Source organism: Podarcis cretensis (assembly GCF_951804945.1).
Source record: "Podarcis cretensis genome assembly, chromosome: 14".
Taxonomy (NCBI): Eukaryota; Metazoa; Chordata; class Lepidosauria; order Squamata; family Lacertidae; genus Podarcis; species Podarcis cretensis.
This window is the reverse complement of record NC_137183.1, coordinates 22,049,825-22,071,101: the sequence shown is the minus strand read 5'-3', so window position 1 is coordinate 22,071,101 and position 21,277 is coordinate 22,049,825. Positions and strand designations below refer to the sequence as shown.

Below are 21,277 nucleotides of genomic sequence, written 5' to 3'. Positions count from 1 at the left end.
AAACAGGCTAAACCATGGGTAGGCAAACTAAGGCCCGGGGGCTGGATGACGCCCAATCGCCTTCTAAATCCAGCCCGCAGACGGTCCAGGAATCAGTGTGTTTTTACGTGAGTAGAATGTGTCCTTTTATTTATAATGCATCTCTGGGTTATTTGTGGAGCCTGCCTGGTGTTTTTACATGAGTAGAGTGTGTGCTTTTATTTAAAATGCATCTCTGGGTTATTTGTGGGGCCTGCCTGGTGTTTTTACATGAGTAGAATGTGTCCTTTTATTTTAAATGCATCAGTGGGTTATTTGTGGGGCATAGGAATTTGTTCATTCCCCCCCCCTCAAAATATAGTCCCCCCCAAGGTGTGAGGGACAGTGGAACAGCCCCCTGCTGAAAAAGTTTGCTGACTGCTATGCTAAACCAAACCTTGGCTTAGCTCAGCACAGCAGCCTATACACTCCCACAGACCCACTAAGTCAAGGATGGGAACCTATGGGGTGGAGGTTGCGGTTTTTTGCCTGGCTGAAATGTGCCCCAGAAATGTTTGGGAAGCACGGACCCAGATGTTGCAATATTAGGCAACTAATGAATTATAAATTATAAATTATAAATAATGAGAATTAATATAAAATAAATAACCTTCAATGCATAATGTATATTTTACTGCGTGAATTGCTTCTCTAAGAACAATGCTATTTTGACTGATTTTTTTTGTGACTGTATACATTTCTCTGTAAGGTCCACAGTGGTTGAAATGCGCAGGTGTTGAGTTTTATGCCGTTAACTCTAATATAACATTGACTCCTGCCTGTGCTGGATATTTGTAAATTTTTTCTGTTAATGACAGAGGCATCTTTTTTGTCTATAAAAAAATAAGAAAGAGTCAATGTATGATGTTTTGAACATATGGTGTGGATACTTAAATATTTGCAGTAAAAGAGAAACTACCACTTTCTGAAGCAGCCTGTTCTTACATTGGTATATCCAGTGCTTTTTTTCTTGGGGGACGCATACCCCTAAACTTTTTGTGAATCTTTGTACTTTTGTATTGTACTTTGTATTTATTTTCCCCGATCTGAACTATAAAATTGTGATTTTCTTGAGTCCTAATGAGAGTACCCCTAAACATTTTTTAAGAAGAAAAAAGCACTGCATATATCCAATTGCTCTACTAAACATTGCAGCTCTAATCTTTTCACAACTCCAAAAAGGGAAATTTGGCAAATCAGACTGACAGCCGTTCTATTTTCATAAGAGACATTGTTCGCACCAGAATTATCCATCTCTTGGTTTGTTTTATTATTATTTTGCTACAGAGCAGCCAGAAGGCTCCTAGCCCATGTAAAGTATGGTGTTCCTCCTTTAAGAAACCACATAAATATCAGAGACACCGGCCCAGATAGAAGACAATTCATATGTGCCAAGAACCATCACTATATAGTTTCAGAAGCAAGTTTTGCTCTTGCTTAGACTTGGCTTCTCTTCTCTGGAAAGCAGAGAGTATAAATAAGAAACATCTATATTTAGCCTGGAGGATAGGAAGCAATAAAAACCAAAATTAAAAAAGAGGTTTAGGAAAAACAAAGTGTACCAGTAACTTCAGATGGATCTATGAAGTTGCCTTACATACACCACATCAATCTTATAATCCATCCACCTAAGTCTTAACAATTCCAACCAGCAGTAAGTTTCCAAAATTCCCAGGCAGATTATGTTCAGCAGCACTTCCACCCATCCAAAAGATGAACAATGGTTACAGAGGGTGTGCTCCAAATGACTTGCCGAGCTCATGAAGTCTTTTTCAGTGGCATCTATTTGGAGGGCATATCATTGTGCATTGACCATTCGTACAGCACATACTTCTGCTGCAGGTTAAAACCAGCCCCCCTCTGCTGATCTAAACACCTGAAGGGGGTCCGTTGGGAAGGAGGTGGTCTTCCAGGTATTTGGGGCCTGGGTCCGGAAGAAGAAGAGAAGTGGGTGGTGCGCAGAAACAAGGTGAGCCAAAACGGGACACCCGGGAATAGAATCAGAAGCCGGGGTGGCTTCTGTAAATCCAGGATGTCCTGCTTAAAACAGGACAGTTCGGCTGTTATACTTAGGTTCTGCTTGTGGTTTTCCCAAAGGCATCTCATCGGCCACTGTGAGTACAGAATGCTGGACTAGTTGGGCCACTGGCCTGATCTACAACATCTAGGAGAGAATACCAGGGTCTACAGGAGGTGATCTAACTGAGGAACATTCACACAAGGAGCAACTGATCAAGTGGTTTTTAAGTAAATAACAGGTGCACATGCATACACAGAGAAAGGGAGAAAAAGAGAGAGTGAGAGAGAACATTGGACTGGGCCTTTGGTGCGAGTGCAGGTGAGCTTAACCCTTTGCCCTTGTTACGATGGCTGTCGCAAGGATCAGGTCCTAAATGATAAGGAAAGTCCTCTCCCCAAATCCCTGGAAAGCTGCTGCCAGTCAGAGCAGACACCATTGAGCTTAATTAACAAGTAACATGACCTAGTTTAAGTCCGCTTCCTATGCTCTTTCCTACACCTACTGGGAAACCCCAATCATTGCGACAGAACTTGCAACTCTAAAAGCCTCTCTCCAACTTGCCAGTTTTGTACGTCACAACTGGGTTTCCAGTAGCCTTCGCCCTTCCCAACATGTCTCTGCATGTTTCCCAGCACCACTTCTACCGGTATTGCAATGACGTTTTGGTGGACTGCCATTTCAGCCACGTGCAGCAGCTGTGACTGGCATAACTTATTTATGCCTTGCACCAACTTAGCACCATGTTTTGTGAAGCTACGATAAATCTATGCATTTCTGTTAGCAAGATTTTGCCAGGTCATTTTGTTTACTCCTGCCTTTGCTATCATCAGCTAGATGTTTTTATCACCCTCTTTTGATTATGCTATAGATCAGAGGTGGCTAACCTCTTGGGCCCAAGAATTGTGCTGAATCCTCTAATGGCTGCATGCTATTCAGACCACAAGCTTGCCACACATAGAGCACATAGGCACACAGAGACTACCTTACCCTATCATCCCCACTCAAATCTAGAGCTCTAGCATGGACTTATGGAAAGCCTTTCAAGGTCCACCCCACCGTTTCAAACTTCTCAGGAATAGAAAAAAATAACCCCAAGCCCCAGAAGCAGATCAGAGGGACAAAAAAACTTTTTAAGGGCTCTCTTCCCAGCCCAGCACCGCCATCACTTCACCTTTTACCAGTGGCAAAATTGTCCCTGAAAGGGGGACCTCTAACCTTCTTTTCATTACCTTTGCAAACGGATTAAAGCAGCCCAGAAACAAGGTGCTCTGATTTGGTCTGATGTTTCCACAGCCATCCCTGGAAACATCACAGTGGACTGAAGTGCTCCTCCCTACTTCTGGAGCACTTCGATCTCTTTGCAAGGGTGGGAGTGCTCTGGAAACAAGCAGCACTTTGCTCTGCTGTTTCCAGGTATAGCTTGGGAAACCCTCAGAGCAAATGAGAGCAACTCCAGGGCTCACCCAGCAGAATGCTGGCAAATTCAGAAGAGCAGGGTCCTTTCACGATAATCACATCCACACCCAGAGGTGGCCCGTCCAAAACGGTTCAGTGCTGCAGCTTCCGGGTTCCAACACAGAAATAGATGTTGCAGCGTGGAGTCCAGAGGTGCTGGTAGCAACAGCAGAAAGTGAAGCGGCAACGAGAACTCGCAGAGTCCTGCAAGATCTTGTGCAGAGTTCTGCGAGATTTCGTGGGGTCTTGCTGCAAGGCACCACCACTTATCCTCACTGTGGCAGCAGCAGTGGGAGTAAGCCTGGTTTCTACCGCCCCACTGGGATTCCATCAAGATCTCACAATCTTGCCCACAACCCTTCTAAGATTATACAATATGCTTACAATTACAGTGGTACCTCGAGTTACATATGCTTCAGGTTACATACGCTTCAGGTTACATATGCTTCAGGTTACAGACTCCACTAACCCAGAAATAGTACCTCAGATTAAGAACTTTGCTTCAAGATGAGAACAGAAATCGTGCATTGGTGGCGCGGCGGCTGCAGGAGGCCCCATTAGCTAAAGTGGTGCTTCAGGTTAAGAACAGTTTCAGGTTAAGAACGGACCTCCAGAACGAATTAAGTACTTAACCCGAGGTACCACCTCAGGTTACAAATGCTTCGGGTTACAAACTCTGCTAACCCAGAAGTAATTGCTCCTGGTTGCAAACTTTGCCCCAGGATGAGAACGGAAATTGTGCACCGGCAGCAGGAGGCCCTATTAGCGAAAGCATGCCTCAGGTTAAGAACGGTTTCGGGTTAAGAACGGACCTCCGGAACAATTAAGTTCGTAACCCGAGGTACCACTGTATAAAATTATTATTATTATCAATGCATTGATCCACATGTCGTCTTTCAGCTAGATCTACCGTTTTCTATGCACATACATGGGCAAATGATATGGACTGCTGCCTTACCTTCTTTTGGAGTGACTTAAGCTGTGTCTTCCACTGTACGTAACAGAACTTGCACACCATTTTCTTAAAACTGAAGCCTCTGTGTTCCAAAATGCTTAGTTTTGGAACTCAGGGTGGCTAAAAAGGTCCCCTTTCACACTGATGGGATGGCTCTAGGATGCTGGAGACACAGACCCTGCTGCAGAAATAGTAACAGGCCTTTGATGCCCCCCTCTCACAACCTTGGACACAACTGGGCTTGCCATCCCGATACAGATATTACAATTTGCGTGTGCATGTGCAAACTGCATTAAATATCTGACCAAACTACGTCAGATGTTTGCAATTCAAATGCATCTCTCTCCAGCATCCATCTCCAATCCCCATTGCTGGGTAGTCATTTTTTCCCTTTCCTGCAGTATTCTCCCCCTCCCCCCTGCTGTTAAGAGTTTACATTTTCCAGTCTTTATTATGTTCATTTAGTTCTAACCTCTAAATCTATTTCTAATCTGCAACCCCTGGGGTCTTCATTTTTAGTATAAATTAAATTCATAAACAAGCAAGGCAAAGGAAGCATTCACATTCCCCGCCACCCGCGAAGAGCTACGCAGTCCCCTGTGTTTGTCATTTGTAAAATCTAAACGCAAGGTTTGAAATGCACCACTAGCGAAAGAGCAGAAGAAAACAAGCAGCTGTTGGGGCAGAAGAGGGAAAGGAATCCAAGGCCAAAACGAAAAAGCAAAAGAAAGAAAAGAGAAACCAAGTTAAGCTATGGAAATGTAGTTTCCTTCAGGCAAAGGATGTCTTCTCTTGGCCTAGTGAGCGGACGAAATATTCCAAGGAAGATTTCTTGCCAGTCCAGGAAGACGTATCTGGGAAGTTATCCCAGTTTGAATAGCAATATTCACTTCCAAAATCTGTCTAGGAAGCTTCTTCCTTGACCTCCTCTGGAATGTCCCCTATCTTACAATCAGGTGTGGGAAACCGTGGGCCCGAATGTGGCCCTTCAGGCCTCTCTCTGTGGCCCTTGAAATTTTTTCTGGCCACATCCTTCATTGGCTCTGATTTGCACTCTTTTCAAGTGCTTTTTACCTGGCTGGAATGTGCCCCAGAATGTGATGGTGTAGTGGTTAGAGCGCTGGACTAGGCCCTGATCTGGGAGACCAAAGTTCCAATCTCTGCTTAGCCATGGAACTCATGGTGTGATCTTGGACCTCTCCTGTCTGTTCCCTGCTCATATATTAAACAACAAGCTGTCCTATACCTAGTCAAATTATTTGTCTCTGTAGTTCACTGTTGTCTGCTCCACAGCAGCTCTCTAGCAGACCCTCCAAGTGTCTCTGTTATCCAGGGATGGTAGTGGATTTACAGAAGCTATCCCAGGTTTTTATCTGATCCTGGAATGTCTCGCTTTTCCTTTAGGACATCCCTATTTTAATCAGAGAAATGTTGGAGGGTATGCTCTAGTTTTTCAGATACAGTGAAACCTCGGTTGCCGAATGTTTCAGAATCCAAACACTGAAAGCTCATAAGTAAATGCTTCCGTTTTCAAACGCACCTCGGAAGTCGAACAGGCATTTCTCAATTTTCTCCATTAACTTTGCCGACTGCCCTTTGAGCCTCGGTTGTTGAATGTCTTTGAAGTTGAGCGGTCTTCCAGAACGGATTATGTTCGACAACCAAGGTTTCATTGTAGTCTTACCAAATCCCACCTAGAGATGTTGGGGATTGAACATGCAACTTTCTGCGTGCAAGGCTCTATGTAGCTTTATCAATAGGGCCACATCTGCACCATATATTTAAAGCACTATGGTACCACTTTAAACAGTCATGGCTTCAGCCAAAGAATCCTAGGAGCTGTACCTTGTTAAGGGTGCTGAGAGTTGTTACAGGGTGGAATCCCAGAGTGGTTTATCAATCCTTCTTCCCAGATGTCATATCTTCATTCATATATATATATATGTGTGTGTGTGTGTGTGTGTTCTCATATCCATATATATATATATATATATATATATATACACACACACACACACACACACACACACACAGATACATACATATATACATACATATATATATATACACACACACACACACACACACACACACACACTCCCGAAAATAACATGCAAGAATGATACTAGGGGAAATTGCTCCACACAAAAATTGTACATTACATATAATCGCATGTAAGAATGTAGATATTATTCACATTAAATTCACACTAAAAGGCTGATGAATTTTCATGACATCTTTTTTTATTAAGCAAACTGATGCAGAAATGTGGAGAATCAAACTTAATAGTGGAAAAATGAGAAACTGCAAGAAACCAAAATTAATTAGCTCATCCCTAATTATCACAGGCTTTTGCAAACGCCATACGAAATCTGATATTATTAAAGTGCACAGAAGCATACCCATCCAATGCACAAAGATTAGAGCCATAACAATTTAGATACATTTAGTTGGTTTTAGGAAACAGTTTTTGAACACATATGAAGCTGGGTACATCTAGCCGTGGAAAGGGGCACCTGTGACCCAACGGAGGTTGTGGGACTGCAAGTTCCCCAGACCTAACTGAGAATAAAATTTTCTTATTCTGACTTAAAGTAGCTGTCCAAGATCTCAGGAAAGGGACTTTTCCAACCCTATTAAGATCCCTGATGAATTGTAGAGGCTAAGAAAAGTCTTCACCATTTGAGATAAGCAATGATCACATTGCAAACATTTTTTGTTTGTTTCGTGATCAGGGAAGAGGGGAGCTGGGGCACCACAAAATCCAGAGGATGACTTTGTCCAATTCCTGTATGGCAAGCCCAGCCATTGGAAAAGTGGCAATTTGTCCCATACATTTAGTGATGGAAGGAAACACTGGGCAGACAGCTCCTGTGCTTCTGCTTTCCCAGCAGCATCAGTGGCACTCTGAAGCCAGGTGCCAAGCATAGTTCAGAAACAGGCAGCTATCAGAAGGTACAGCACGCTAGATTTTCATCTGCATTCTTCCAAGGGCCTGAAAGTATTAGCTAGCAATAGAAGCAATCAGCAATGTTAATATCCATTTGCAAAAGTGATGAATAATGCTACGCTGTTATGACAGAAGTCCATGCACCAATTAGGCTTTTAACTCAAACCAATGTAGGTTTTATTGTTTTCCTGAAGCGCAAAAGTCCTGTTTTGTTCTCTTTTTTTTAGCCTTCTTTTGCATATTTCTGCTTTGTTGTCACAAAGCCCCAGATTGGCACCACTCAGCTCTGGGTGTTTACGTCTGCAGCAAGCAAGTCTCAAAACAATGAGAAAGTGTTATTTTTGCCTTGCAATGCCACCATTTGCACATGAAGGGTACGGCTCGCTCGGTTGCCATGGAAATGGGGCCCTGCCAATTCCATCCGACTAAGTGTTAACTGCCAGACACTGAAGGAACCATTCATCACTATTTAGTGAAATTGGACCAAGGACGTTATGCATCACGGACCAGCTGAGCTCAAAAGAAGTCATAATGGAGAAGGATGGTCTATGGGTTGGGGCACTTCCACAAATTGTTGACAGCGGAGGCTGCAGAAGCAAGAATGCCCAAGAGACAGGAAGTACCTTCTCTGGTACTGGAGCAATTTCCGGTTGTGGGGCTTAGGGCCAAAGGTGGAAGCTTCCTCACCTGTGCCTGCTAGGCAGTTTTCAGGACTCAAGCCCACATCAAGTCCTGAACCTAGGACCTGAAGTGAATAAGATGTGGATTTGGTACACAACAACTTATTGTTTATTATTATTAGTAGTAGAATTTATATCCCACCTTCCTCCAAAGCTGAGATTCAAGGCAGCTTACAACATTTAAAAACAAAGTGAAGAAAAACAAAGCAGTTAAGAACAATTATTAGGATACATCAAAACACATTTAGAACCAGCCATTAAAAGAAGTTTGCCCATCAGTGATCAGAATCATCTGCACCTTCATTTTCAAAGGCCTGACTGAAGAGGAAGGTCTTGGCCTGCTGGCGGAAGAACAACAAAGAAGGAGCCAATCTAAAATCTCTTGGGAGGGAATTCTGCAATATGGAAGCAGCCGCAGTAAAAGGGTCTCTTTTGTGTCACCACCAACCATGCTTCTGATGTTAACAGGACCCAGATAAGATGCTCACCTGAGGATCTTAGAACCCAGACAGGTTCATTTCGAGAGATATGTTCTTTTAGGCAGCCTGGGCCCAAGCCAGGGTTATTTTTACCTTTATAACAAACCTTTTCCCCAAGAAGCTCAAGGTGGCATTACATGGTTTTCCAACTCCCCATTTTATCCTTACGCCAACCCCACAAGGTAAATTAGGCTGAGAGATAGTGGCTGGCCCAAGACTACCCAGAGATCTTAATGGCTGAACAAGGATTTGAACCCTGATCTCCCTGCTCCTAGTCCCTACACTATGCCACACTGGCCCTCAGCATTCCAAAAACAGCTAAGACGACTTTAGACAGCTTCTGAGTCTGACTTGGGCCACATTCGCACATTAAAGCACCAATACCACTTTGAACAGGCTTCCCTGAAGAATTCTGGGAGCCACAGTTTTTTTAAGGTGCTGAGAGTTGTCCCCTCACACAGCTACAATTCCCAGAGTGATTTAACAGTCAGTCCCACTTTCCCAGGAACTCTGGGAACTGTAGCTCTGTGAGAGGAATGGGGCCTCCTAACACCTCTCAGCGCCTTTAACAAACGACAGCTCCCAGAATTCTTTGGGGGAAGCCATGGCTGTTTAAGTAGTACAATGGTGGTTTGAACGTATGGAGTAAATGTTGCCTAGCTTGCTGGTCTGAGTAACTAGCAGACTCCGCTGCAGCTGCTTCTTGTGCTAGCTGCAGGTTGCCTAGGCCTTGGTCCTCCACACACCCCACCCTCAACCTGATATAGGAGGCACTCCCCTAAACATGCAGGTGCCTGCCAGGCTCGCTCAAGCATGAGTCACCCACAAAATGAAAGAAGTGCAAGTGCCACTAGACCAGCTTGCACCAACTCAGTGGCCACAATGGCTGAGACAGGTGGGAGATGTAGCCCAAAACATTAGGAGAGTGCCAGGTTGACTCACTCAACCATCTTGCTCATGCACCTGCATGCAACTCCTGGTCACCTATGGCTTCCAGTCATGATGGTAAATGCAAGCCTCAGGGATATTCACCTGCCCAGTTAGGTCAAAGGCAAAACGGTGGAGTTCCAAACAGGATTCTGGAGCAAGCAAAACACACAATGGACTAGAGGCACATGGCATAGTCTAAATCAAGGTTTCCCAAACTTGAGTCTGTAGCTGTTGTTGTACTACAACTTCCATCATCCCTAGCTAGCAGGACCAGTGGTCAGGGATGATGGGAGTTGTAGTGTAAAAACAGCTGGAAACCCAAGTTTGGAGCACTCTGGTCTAAATATATTGTTGGGTAAATTCTGGAGCAGGCCAACAAGTTAGGCAAAAAGAGGTGCTGGAATTCCTCATGAACACCTCCCTTGTTCTCGTAGAATGGCAATGGCACCCACCTGAGAGGTGCAGGAACTGAGTTCTGGGTGGAAAAAAGCCCTGTGAAGAATCGCAATAGTATTGTGCCTCAGGGTGACATGGGAATGACTGCCCACCCTCATTTCATCTTTTCAAGAATACTGCAAGGCAGACTGAGCCACTCAGTCTATGTGAATTTCATGGATAAGCAGAGATCTAAGCCCAGATCAAGCCCAACATTTGACTCAATGCCACACTTGCTCTCAAACTTCCATTGCAATGGGCTTTTAAGGCAAATCTCCAATTTAAGCTTCCAGCAAGAAATCCCCGTTTTATTTTTTAAAAAATTGATATACCACCACCCTTTGGCAGCTTTGGTTCCAACAGTGGTTTACAGAGTTTGGTGTTCCTTCCCTCGCACTCCTGCACCCAAACATCTGCCAGCTTAATTATACTGGAACAAGGCTGAAATTTAAAAGTCAAGCCAGAATTTATAACGGATCCTTTTTAGCACCAAGACAAATTACTGTGCCACCTGGGCAGAGGAGCAGTGAACCGCAGAAGAGTGCAGAGCCCACAAGGAAAGCAATAAGCTAGGAAGTGCCCCAACCCACCAACTTTGTTCTTTGCAACTGAAGGGCATAAGAAAAAGATTTAGGAAGAAGTGGGGAACAGCTGTAGCTCAGTGGCAGAACATCTACTTTGCATGCCAGGTTCAATCCCTGGCATCTCAAGGAGGACTGGGGATGCCCCTTGCCTGAAACCCTGAATAGCCACTGCCTGCCAGCATAGCCGTTACTGAGATAAATACAGTGGTACCTTGGGTTACAGATGCTTCAGGTTACATACGCTTCAGGTTACAGACTCCGCTAACCCAGAAATAGTGCTTCAGGTTAAGAACTTTGCTTCAGGATGAGAACAGAAATCGTGCTCCGGCGGCGCGGCGGCAGCAGGAGGCCCCATTAGCTAAAGTGGTGCTTCAGGTTAAGAACAGTTTCAGGTTAAGAACAGACCTCCAGAACGAATTAAGTAATTAACCTGAGGTACCACTGTATAGATCAATGGTCTGCCTCTGTATCCTGCAACCTGCCCATGTATTGACAGAAGCAGAGTTTAGCCAGTGAAGTCTGCAACGTTTTCTTAAGCCTGGAAAGAGGCTGTGGACTCATCCGTACTTCCACTTTCCCCTGCCTAGAAAGCACGAGCCAAAAATGGCTTCCCCCTTGCCCTCCAGCTTTCTCAGGGAAAGCCCATTCTAAATTGTCAGTCCGGAGGCACGGCAGACCACCGAGACACGCAAGCACAAAAGGATGAGATAATCTTTTGCAGAGCACCAAAATCACTGCCCGTTACTGCTATTGGGACAAGATTTGTGATGCAAAGAAAAATTCTATTTAGATTAAAGCACCCTGCTCTTTACTGGTTTCCGTCACGGATGATAACACTCCATGTGGAAACACTGCAAGACGCTATGGTTTGAATTACAAAAAGAGCTTATCTTTAAACTCTGTTTGATTGCTTGTGTCTGTCGTTCGCATGCATTTGCTAACCCCAGCTCCCCTCGCCCTGCTCCGCCCCAAACCCCTTGAGAAAGCCTGTATACATTACAAGTTCATAATAACTTACTTCTGCCCTTGAGAGAGCAGACTGGGTTTTCTCTTTTTCAGCAAACTATAATTATATAATTACCCTGCGTTCCTCATCTGAGGCTCTTCTTCATGTGCCTCCTCCACAAAAGGTCTGGAGGGTGGCAACATGAGAACAGGCCTTTTCTGCAGTGGCTCCCCACTTGCCAAATGCTTTCCCCACGGAGGCTCACCTGCTGCCTTCGTTACATATCTATAGGCACCAGGCAGAAACATTCCCCTTCTCCCCAGCTAATTAAACAATCTATGGCCTTTTAAGCTGTGGGAGGGGGTACTGTTTTTGTTTGTTTTGTTTGTTTCGTATGGTATGTGTTTTTGTATTGTAAACTGCCCTGAGATTCTCAAATGAAGGGTGGTATAGAAATTTAACTACTGCCTCAAAAAAATGGAGGTAGCACATAGCCTTGTCCACATGGCAGCAGGTAGCAGCAGGTCCATAATAGTAATAAAGAATGCACCCAACTCTAAAACAGCAGCATGGCCACATTCACTCCATACATTTAAAGCACTATGGTACCACTTTTAACAAGCATGGCGCCCCCCCCCCAAAGAATTCTGGGAGCTGGACTTTGTTAAGAGCGCTGAGAGCTGTTGCAGCTCCCAGAGTGGTTTTAACAATCAACCATTCTTCCCAGGGAACTATGGGAATTGTAGTTTTGTGAGCTAGATAGAACACTGGTCTCATCAGGTACAGGGAAGGGCTGTAGGTCAGTGTTTTGCAGGCAAATGGTCCCAGGTCCAACCTCTGGCATCTTCAGGTAGGCCTGGGAATGTCCCTTTTCTGAGCCACTGTCAGTGAGTGCAGATGACACTGAGCTAGAATGACCAGTGTGAAGTGGCTTCCTATGTTCACCTTCTTTCCTTCCTTCCTTCCTTCCTTCCTTCCTTCCTTCCTTCCTTCCTTCCTCTCTCTCTCTCCCTCTCTCTCTCTCTCTCTCTCTCTCGCATAACATTGGAACTCATGGCCTCCCCATTGAAGCTGAATGCTGGAAGAGTCAGGATAAATAGAAGAAAAACACTTTTTCAAGCAGAGCATAGTTAAACTATGGAACTCACTCCTACAGAAGGTAGTGATGGCTAGCAATTTGGATGGCTTTAAAAGAGAACTGGACAAATTCATGAAGGACTAAGGTTATCAGTGGCCACTAGCCATGATGGCTATGTACTGCCTCCATGGTTGGGCCCAACTCGGCACGCCTGTCTGGAAACAATACGAGAGGAAAGGGCTCTCATGCTCAGGTTTTGCTTGCAGGTTTCCCACAAGCATCTAGTGGGCCACTGTGAGAACAGGATCCTGGACTAGAGGGGGTATTGGCCTGATCCAACAGTCTCCTCTTATGCTTGTGTATTCTTATGTTCTTATTTATGGGGGTATTCACTCTCTCTCTCTTCCCCCACCCCCAGCAATGGGCTGCCTTGGCCAGCAGCATGCAGGGCTCCCACCCTGTGATGCTTCACAGTTTTCATATCTCCTGGAGGGTGAGACATCAGCCCAGAATTTTTACAAATGCAGGAAGTTACACTGATTCAATCTGCTGCTCCATCATCTTGTGAGATCATCTTCCCAAGAGAAATGGCGATATAGCCATGACGAGACTCTAGAGCGAAGTATTTTTCAGGTGGGTGGAGGCCTCTCTACATACCCACTGGCAAACTCCCAGAAAGGAAAGGTCATTTCTACATGGCCACGTGGGTGGGTGGGTGGGTGGTGCCATTTCACCACCCGCTACTCCTGCCTGAATGGCATATGCTGTAGGAAGCACGTGCCAATGGCTGCTCCCCCACTAAATGGCAACTCGGGAGTGGGGAATCATTTGTAACCTAAAAACCACATCCTCTTCCATGCAGCTTTCTGGGGGCCACATGGCAGTGGCAGGTGGGGACTGCTGGCAAAAATGGATGAAGCAACAAATGTGAATTTACTTTACGCAGTAGGTGAGCTTCTACACACACTCACCTCCCTATTCCTCCAGCCAGGCAAAAACATTCAAGGAGGGTGAAAAACTGAGCCAGTAAGAACAGTGGCTAAGCAGAGAGGCCTAGGAGCCACATTTGGCCCTTGGGACTGAGGTTCCTCAAGCCATAAGGCTGGATCAGGTTTTCAGCTACTGGGAGAACTGGGTTCCCTCCCCCTCTTTTATGCCACTTCACACAGTCTCCTCCACCGGAGGTCAACAGTTGACAGCCTCTGGACCAAATCTGACCAACAGGAGAAAACATTATTTGGAGAATGCAGGTGATGCTCGCTGGCAGGTTGCATGTACATGTATGTAAACATATGTAGTGACATCATATAGTTTTGGCCCATTCTCCTCCCACTTCTTATAAACGTGACCATTTGGTTTTACTAGTTCCTGACCAAGGTCCTACAGCAGAGATGAGGAACCTGTGGCCCTTCTGGATGTTGTTTGCATCCAATAATAATAATAATACATTTTTATTTGTAACCCTGCCCTGCCCAGCCAGAGCCGGGCTCAGGGCGGCTAACATCATAAAACTAACACAGTATACAAAGAACATAAGAACAGAAAAACAGGTGATCAATTAATTAAAATACATCTTAAAATTAGTTCAGAGCAAAATCTGGACAGATGGCCGTCCATGGGCAAAACTGAGGCCCAGCCAGAATGCTCAATGGTCAGAGATTATGGGCATTGTAGCCCAAAAACATCTGGAGAGAAATTGGCTTCCTATTCTGGTCTTAAAAATCAAGAGAACTGAGATAATAATGATAATGATAACGATAATGATAATAATGGGTTTTATGTTGTTGTTGTGTTTCCTCCCTGGTTTTCACTGGATTTCAAGATGCTTTAAAATACAACAGCAAGAGAGCTAGAAACTTGGCTTAATTTGGATGGAAACTGGAAATGCAAAGAATTCAGAGTGGGGCCACCTAAACACTCCAGTGTGTCACAACTGGGTTGTTTCACTGTCCTTATTGTGATCTTGATCTCGCTCTCTTACTTACACACAAACACACACACACACACACACACACACAGAGCCATTAATCAGATCTCCCTTGTGCTTTCAGTTGATATTCTGCCCCCTTCCTGACATTCACAGAATCAATTAAGAAACACCAACAGGTGTGTTTTATGAGTCCCATGCTGGTTCTTTTGCCACCTTCGCTAAATGACCCGCATACCTAAAAATAACAAAAATTAAAAATTCCCCAAGCAGAGTTGTTATTAAAATCTGCAAAGATAGTATAAAGTTCAAGCAATTACCAAAAAAAATAAAAAATATGAAAAAAATCTTGGCAGTGATCTCAATATAAACATTTCCATCTTTATAGCAATCCTTCTCCGCTCCCCCCTTCCACTGTCACACACCCCAACCCTTAAAAAAAACCAACACCCACAGAAAAATTGATTAGTCTTACGTACAGCAGTTGGGGAAGAAATATATAAAATAGCTTTATAAACGGTATTAAATTGATAAGGGTGCATTTTGCTGTGCAAAAATTAAATATTGATTCATTTCCACTTGGCAGTTCCCCTCGGAGTCCGCCTCAGATGTTTTCTGTCATGCTTTAGCTGACTAATTACCTTTTGGATCCATCTGCTATCATGTGTCAACTAGAGCTGGTTGGATGGAACCATTCGGCAAAAGTTGGGGTTGAGCTGAAAATTAATTGGTGGGGACTGGGATGGGGAGGGCAGGCTACTGAATACTCTCCGTACATTTATAGCACATTTAAAACACACATACAGTCAAAGAATCCCAGGAACTGTAGGTTACAACTCACAGAGCTACAACTCCCATCTGAATAAACTACAGTTCCCTTCTTCGGGACGGGTAAGCTTTAAATGTATGGAGTATGCACAGCCTAAGAAGCTCTGGAGACTGAAGAAAGAAAGAAAGAAAGAAAGAAAGAAAGAAAGAATCTGGAAGAACAATAGCCTGGGAGAGTCATGATGGATTTAATGAGTGAGAGGGATTTGAGGCTGAGTAGGGGGTGTCACTGGAATGACTACAGAGAATGCAGATGGTGGGGAAGGCGAGAGGTCATGCGGGGAAGAAGAAAACTCCTGTTGGCTCCCACCGATCCAGGATCCACCTCCACAGAACCAGCAGCAGCAAATTGCCAGCATCAAACACAGAAACACTGCCTGGACTTTTAAAACTTCCTACTTAAGAAGAAGCCAGGTTGCCCCGGGTTCAACCTTTAGCAATGCCAGGTACATGATCAAATTAAAGGCCTGTTTGCCTGAGAGCTGGAGGGGCAGTGCTGTTCAAGACTAGCCAGCACTGGGAGAGCTAGAGCAATGGTCTGATAAGGCAGCTCACTATGTAAAAGCGTAAAAGCTTTCTCCGTCTCCGCAACTTGTAGCTCGCCCTTCTCCCAAATGACATACAACCTGTAACGCTAGGATTCTACCTTTCAAGCATCTAGCATCTTCCCAAAGACCTGACAAACCTCCATTCTGAAAAGAATCAGTCTTATGCACTTTGTAGTTGTATATTTTAAAACCCAGAGATTCAGTCCTAGCAAAGAATCTGTGGCATCTTTTTTTTTTTAATGACTCTCACATATGTTGTGATGTACATTTTCATAGGTTACGGCAGTCTTCCCCAACCTCGGATCCCCAGATGTTGTTGGACTACAACTCCCATCATCTCTCACCACTGCCATGCTGGCTGGGGACGACTGGGGGTGAAAGTCCCCAAAACATGGGGACCAAATAAAGCTGGGGCGAGAGAGAGAGAAGAGAGAGAGAGAGACCTACACAGACCACACATCTGCAAAACTGGACTCCAGCCCCTGAAAACATCTGCCACAATTTTCTTAGGGCACTCACCCAGTTGGAGTTCAGCACTTTTAAAGCCCCATTCGTTTCCAAGAGAGAGCTAAGAATATGCTCAGTTTTCACTCTTGCACAGAAACTGGCAGGGATCTATTAAGTACTTAACCCGGGAACCTGTTAAGGATTCCGCTGGTTTCACTGGGTCGTTGTCCTCCTGGCTTTCATCGCCTGGAGCCCAGTTTGCATGTAAGGAAGCCGGCTTTAATACTGCGGCGATCCTATGCTCATTCACAAGTCCCAGTGAACTCCATGTGGGCTTATTGCCGAGCAGACAAGTACAGGCTTGCACCTTAAACGTGCTAGTCTTAAAGGTGTGGCAAGGCTCCTGATTTGCACTTGCACCCAGCTACCTGCCACGCGCGTGCGGATTTTTCTACCTAACCCCCTTCGATCCAGAAGCAATGCTTGTCTTAAACCGGACCGGCACCGTCGACACTGCACCTTTCCTGGGTTTCTCCCAGCGGGAAGACGGCGGCAAAGCGGTGCCAAAAACTGGACCGAAAGTTCCTTCGGGGGCGCACGGAAAGTTCCTTCTGGGGAGCAGCGCTGCTACGGAACTATAGACGGGGAACAGCCTGGAGCACCCCAAAAAAATCATCCCCGGCACCCAACCACCCCCCACACTCGGGATCCGCTCGTGCAGGATCCTCGCGTTCCACAACAGCGAATGGAAAGAAAGAAAAGTTTTGCCTCTCTCACCTGTCCGAGGTTCAGGTAGCCGTAAGCAGAGGCCAGCCGATGCGCCTCGTCGGGGCCCCCCAGCACCCGCACAGCCCAGTGGTTGGTGTAGACGGTCCGGGGGCGCCGGGCCGGTAAAGCGGGCAGCGCCGCCAGCAGGAGGAGGCAAGCCCCGAAGGCGCGCATGGTGGTGGCGGCGGCGGCGCAGGGCTCTTTGCGCGCGGGGAGAGGCGCAGCGAGAGAGCCGCTGGCGGCGACGGCGCGCACAGACGCCCGCTCCGAAGCCGGCGCGAGTGAATCGCAGACAGGCCCCCGCCTGCCTCAGCCGGCCAGTGGGGGGAGCGCAGCCTTTTTGAGGCGGGCGCAGCCGGGCAGCGGGGGGGGGGGGAGGATGGGGCGGACGGAGAGATGGAGGCGGGGAAGGATCCGCTCGGGATCCCGGCGGCGCAGCCGAAGCCGAGATTGGCAAGCCCGCCGCCGGGGGGAGGCGATCCCGGATCTGGGAGCCGCTGAAGCCCTTCCTCGCGCGCTCTTCTTCAGCTTGTCGCTGTTGGAAAAGCGGGAGAGTTTGGGAGCTGTTGCTGCCGCCTCCCAGTCGGAAGAACTGGTTTGGCTGTCTAAACCGAGCGAAAGCGGATAGCATGGGGTTCAAATCAGTCGTTCCTGGTCACCCCCTCCTGGGTCACATGATCTGGGCCGCTGCTTAGGCTTTTGGTTTTGCGTTTTAGCAGAAGGTCTTCGAGGCCGCATTGAATAAAGCTTCTTCACAAAACTTCCACTTTCAGGGTGTTTTGTCATCGGACCCCCAAATATTACACAAGGTGCCTCAAAGCGCAACCCAGATCCACAAGGTGCCCAAAAAGGCAATCCAGATCCACAAGGAAGTTATTCCCTGTGAGAAAGGGTTTGGGGGTTTTCTGAGCTCAGAAAAAAAGGGGGAAACATGATTGAGCTGCATAAAACTATGCATGGTGTGAGGAAACTGGAAAGGGGAAAATCTTTTTCCTCTTCTTTAAGCCAGGTCGTCCAATGAAGCTGGATATTGGGAGAGAGACAAGAAAGTACTCAACACAGCGTAAAACATGGAGTTCGACTTCTCAGGGTGAAGTGCTGGCTCCCAACTTGGGTGGACTTAGAAGGGAATGAGAGAGTCCTAGCTGATTTGAGAAAGCATGTTCACATACCTTTTTATTAATTTATAAGTACATTTAAATTCAGTTTTAATATGACAACATCCATAGGAGTTAATGTGTTTTACTCAGTCACCTCTCTTATACAGTGGTACCTCGGGTTACATACACTTCAGGTTACAGACTCTGCTAACGCAGAAATAGTGCTTCAGGTTAAGAACTTTGCTTCAGGATGAGAACGGCAGCAGCAGGAGGCTCCTGCCGGAGCATGATTTCTGTTCTCATCCTGAAGCAAAGTTCTTAACCTGAAGCACTATTTCTGGGTTAGCGGAGTCTGTAACTTGAAGCGTATGTAACCTGAAGCGTATGTAACCCAAGGTACCACTGTACAATCTTAGATGATAAGCATAGCTCAGGGCCAGAGCATCTGCTTTGCATGCAGAAGGTCCCATGTTCAATCCTCAGCATCTCCAAGTAGGGCTGGGAATGTCCCCGTCTGAAATCCTAGAGAGTCACTGCCAGTCAGCATAGACCAGGCAGATCCAGCCCACCCATGAGGCAGGGTGAAGCAGCAGCCTCAGGTAGTGGAAGTGCAAGAGGAGGCGTTCCGCCCATCCCACTGCTTCCATCATCACCAAGTTTCAGTAAAGGGAGGGGGGACATTCTGGCGCACAGCATTGCCAAGGCCTTGTGGAGCACCCCCTTTCACCAAGTTTCAGCAAGGGGGGCATTCTGGCGGCAGCCAAAGTGGGAGGCAAGGCACAGCAGCAGGTGGCAAAATGGGCTGGGCCACCCTTGAGACCACTGCTGTGGAATATTTTTCAGCCCAATAGCTGCATTTGCTTCTGGACAGCATTCCAAGGGCCACACTTTAGTGCTGGGCGGAGCCAGAGACAAAAGTAGGTGGAGCAAGTAATGCAAATTTTACCTTTGCATGGTAGGCTAGTTACACACACACACACACACACACACATCCTCTGTAGCTCCCAGGCATCCAACAGGATGAATAATCAGAGCTCAAGGACACATTCTGGCCAGGCAAAAACATTCAAGGAGAATTAAAAGTTGGGCCAGCAAGGGATCTCTCCTGGGGAGTGTTCATAGGCTTGAGGATTGCCCTCCCTAGTCCATGGATTACTCTCTTATCTAAACAACAACAACAACAAAAATCCTTCCAGTAGCACCTTAGAGACCAACTAAGTTTGTTATTGGTATGAGCTTTCGTGTGCATGCACACTTCTTCAGATACACGAACACTCATACCAGTAACAAACTTAGTTGGTCTCTAAGGTGCTACTGGAAGGAATTTTTTTATTTTGTTTTGACTACAGCAGACCAACACCTACCTGTAACTAGAACTCTTTTATCTAAGAACATCTAGAATTGAGCACCTAGCTGTAAAAAAAAGGACACTGACCTTTGCTTAAAAAAACATGATTGGCTTGGGGTCAGGTCTAGGGCAGGAGACCATTGTCTCTTTTATCATTTTAAAAGGAAGGTTTACTTTTGATGAGTGGCTGTGATTATAAAGAGGAAATGCATCACTGCCTGGAAAACAAAGCAACAGTTGTACAATATGTTGATTGGGATGCTAAGTTGATGGTGTGACATCTCTCTCACACACACCTGTGCAGATGGGCCTTTAAGAACAGATTATGGTTTGCAACACCTATCCAAAGCTTATCAATTTTCAACATCTGGCTCTGCCATGTACTCTGAAGCACAGCCTATTTAGCTTCATTAACTACAAACCTCCAGTTTGAGTACTGATTTCTAAGTTTGGAGGACACTGCAAAATGTGGGGTTTTGCAAAACTTTGGCCCCGGTTTGGGGTGAATTGGAGAAGGTTGTTTTTGGGGGGTGTTACCTATGACCCCCAGGATTGATGTATCAATTGTTCAGTTTACAGGATGCTGCAGGGCCTGTATGATGGAGCTGTTCTGCCTTTGGGCACAGTCTGACGCCCTTCTTTCTATGGAACCCTGTATGTAAGTGGCCTCCTTGGCTCCACACAAGTTGCCAGGCCTGGTGAACTTTTAATTCCTTACCCCTACGGTTATGATTTGTGGGTTCCCACTTCATTTTATTCTGATTTTAAATGTGATTCGAATTTTATTTTAAACTAATCGTTTGATTTTGTGTTTTTAATGTATTATATATTTGGTGTTAGCCACCCTGAGTCCGGTCTCGGCTGGGGAGGGCGGGGTATAAATAAAATTTATTATTATTATTAAAAACACGAGGTATTATTGGCTGCAAAACTCTGCAAAAGGACTGCAAAACCTTGGCAGTGGCTTGGAGGGGACCCCAAATTTAAGCTTCTATCCTGTGCATAATAGCAGGATGTGTGTGTATAATAGTTGTTTCTCAACTCAACTCTACCCATTTTAGTCCCCGGCTTCTTCAGGCAGGGAGAGACTGAAACCCTTGAAAGCTGCTTACAGTCAGTGAAGACAGTACTGGGCTAGATGGAACAAGAGTCTGACTCAGTATATAGGCAGCTTCAGTTGTTTCTGTGAGTTTACTAATTCACTGGTTTGGGGGAAGGGTTGTAGCTCATTGTTGAAAGGCTTAGTATGCTAAAGGTCCCAGGTGCCATATCTGGCAGGGTTGAGAGTGTGCCTGGTCTGAAAACCCCAAAGATCCACTGCCAGTCAGTGTAGACAATACTGAGCCAGATGGACCATTGCTCTGACTCAGTATAAGGCAGCTTCCTGTGTTCCTTTTGGGCTTTTTAATTTTGATCACAATCCAGCCGCAGTGAAACACTTTGAAATCCTTTCTGTTTTCAGCGGAAGAGTGGAATTCTAAACCAACCACCCAACCACCAACACCAAATAAACCCTCTTAACTCTGCCTTTAAGGCTCATCATAAAGCTTTTTGCATGCAAATAAACATTTACCAATAGGTAGAATTCAATACGTATGTATTCAGAGGGCATATACACATTTACATTTTTCTGCACTGCTTTAAGGCTTAGAAATGGGTGAGTGAGTTTTAAATAAAAGCTCAGCTTCTATATTCTGCTAAGGATTTTAGCCCGTCCTTGTTTTAAGGCTGTTTTCACCGGGCTGAGTGCTGCCATGGTCACAAGCATCTGAGCAATCTCA

The 21,277-nt window shown here is 45.7% G+C and overlaps 2 protein-coding genes across 5 annotated transcripts in view; one reads left to right on the top strand and one right to left on the bottom strand.

The window, feature by feature from the left end:
- Positions 1-21,277, top strand: part of LOC307203455 (F-box/LRR-repeat protein 14-like) — a 234,344-nt gene that overhangs the window by 96,999 nt on the left and 116,068 nt on the right. The gene's annotated exons all lie outside the window — the stretch shown is intronic.
- PCSK6 (proprotein convertase subtilisin/kexin type 6) overlaps positions 1-21,277 on the bottom strand; it is a 99,031-nt gene that overhangs the window by 75,587 nt on the left and 2,167 nt on the right. For 2 of the 4 annotated variants that reach the window (XR_013833213.1, XM_079954229.1), the window contains exon 1: positions 17,058-17,237. The exons of the other annotated variants lie outside the window; for them this stretch is intronic. Coding sequence is in view for 1 of the 2 variants with exons in the window: in XM_079954229.1 (XP_079810355.1) it covers positions 17,058-17,222 (165 nt within the window). In the remaining variant the exon portion in view is untranslated. Of the gene's footprint in view, positions 1-17,057; positions 17,238-21,277 lie in introns of those variants that run through there. 4 annotated transcript variants of the gene reach the window in all.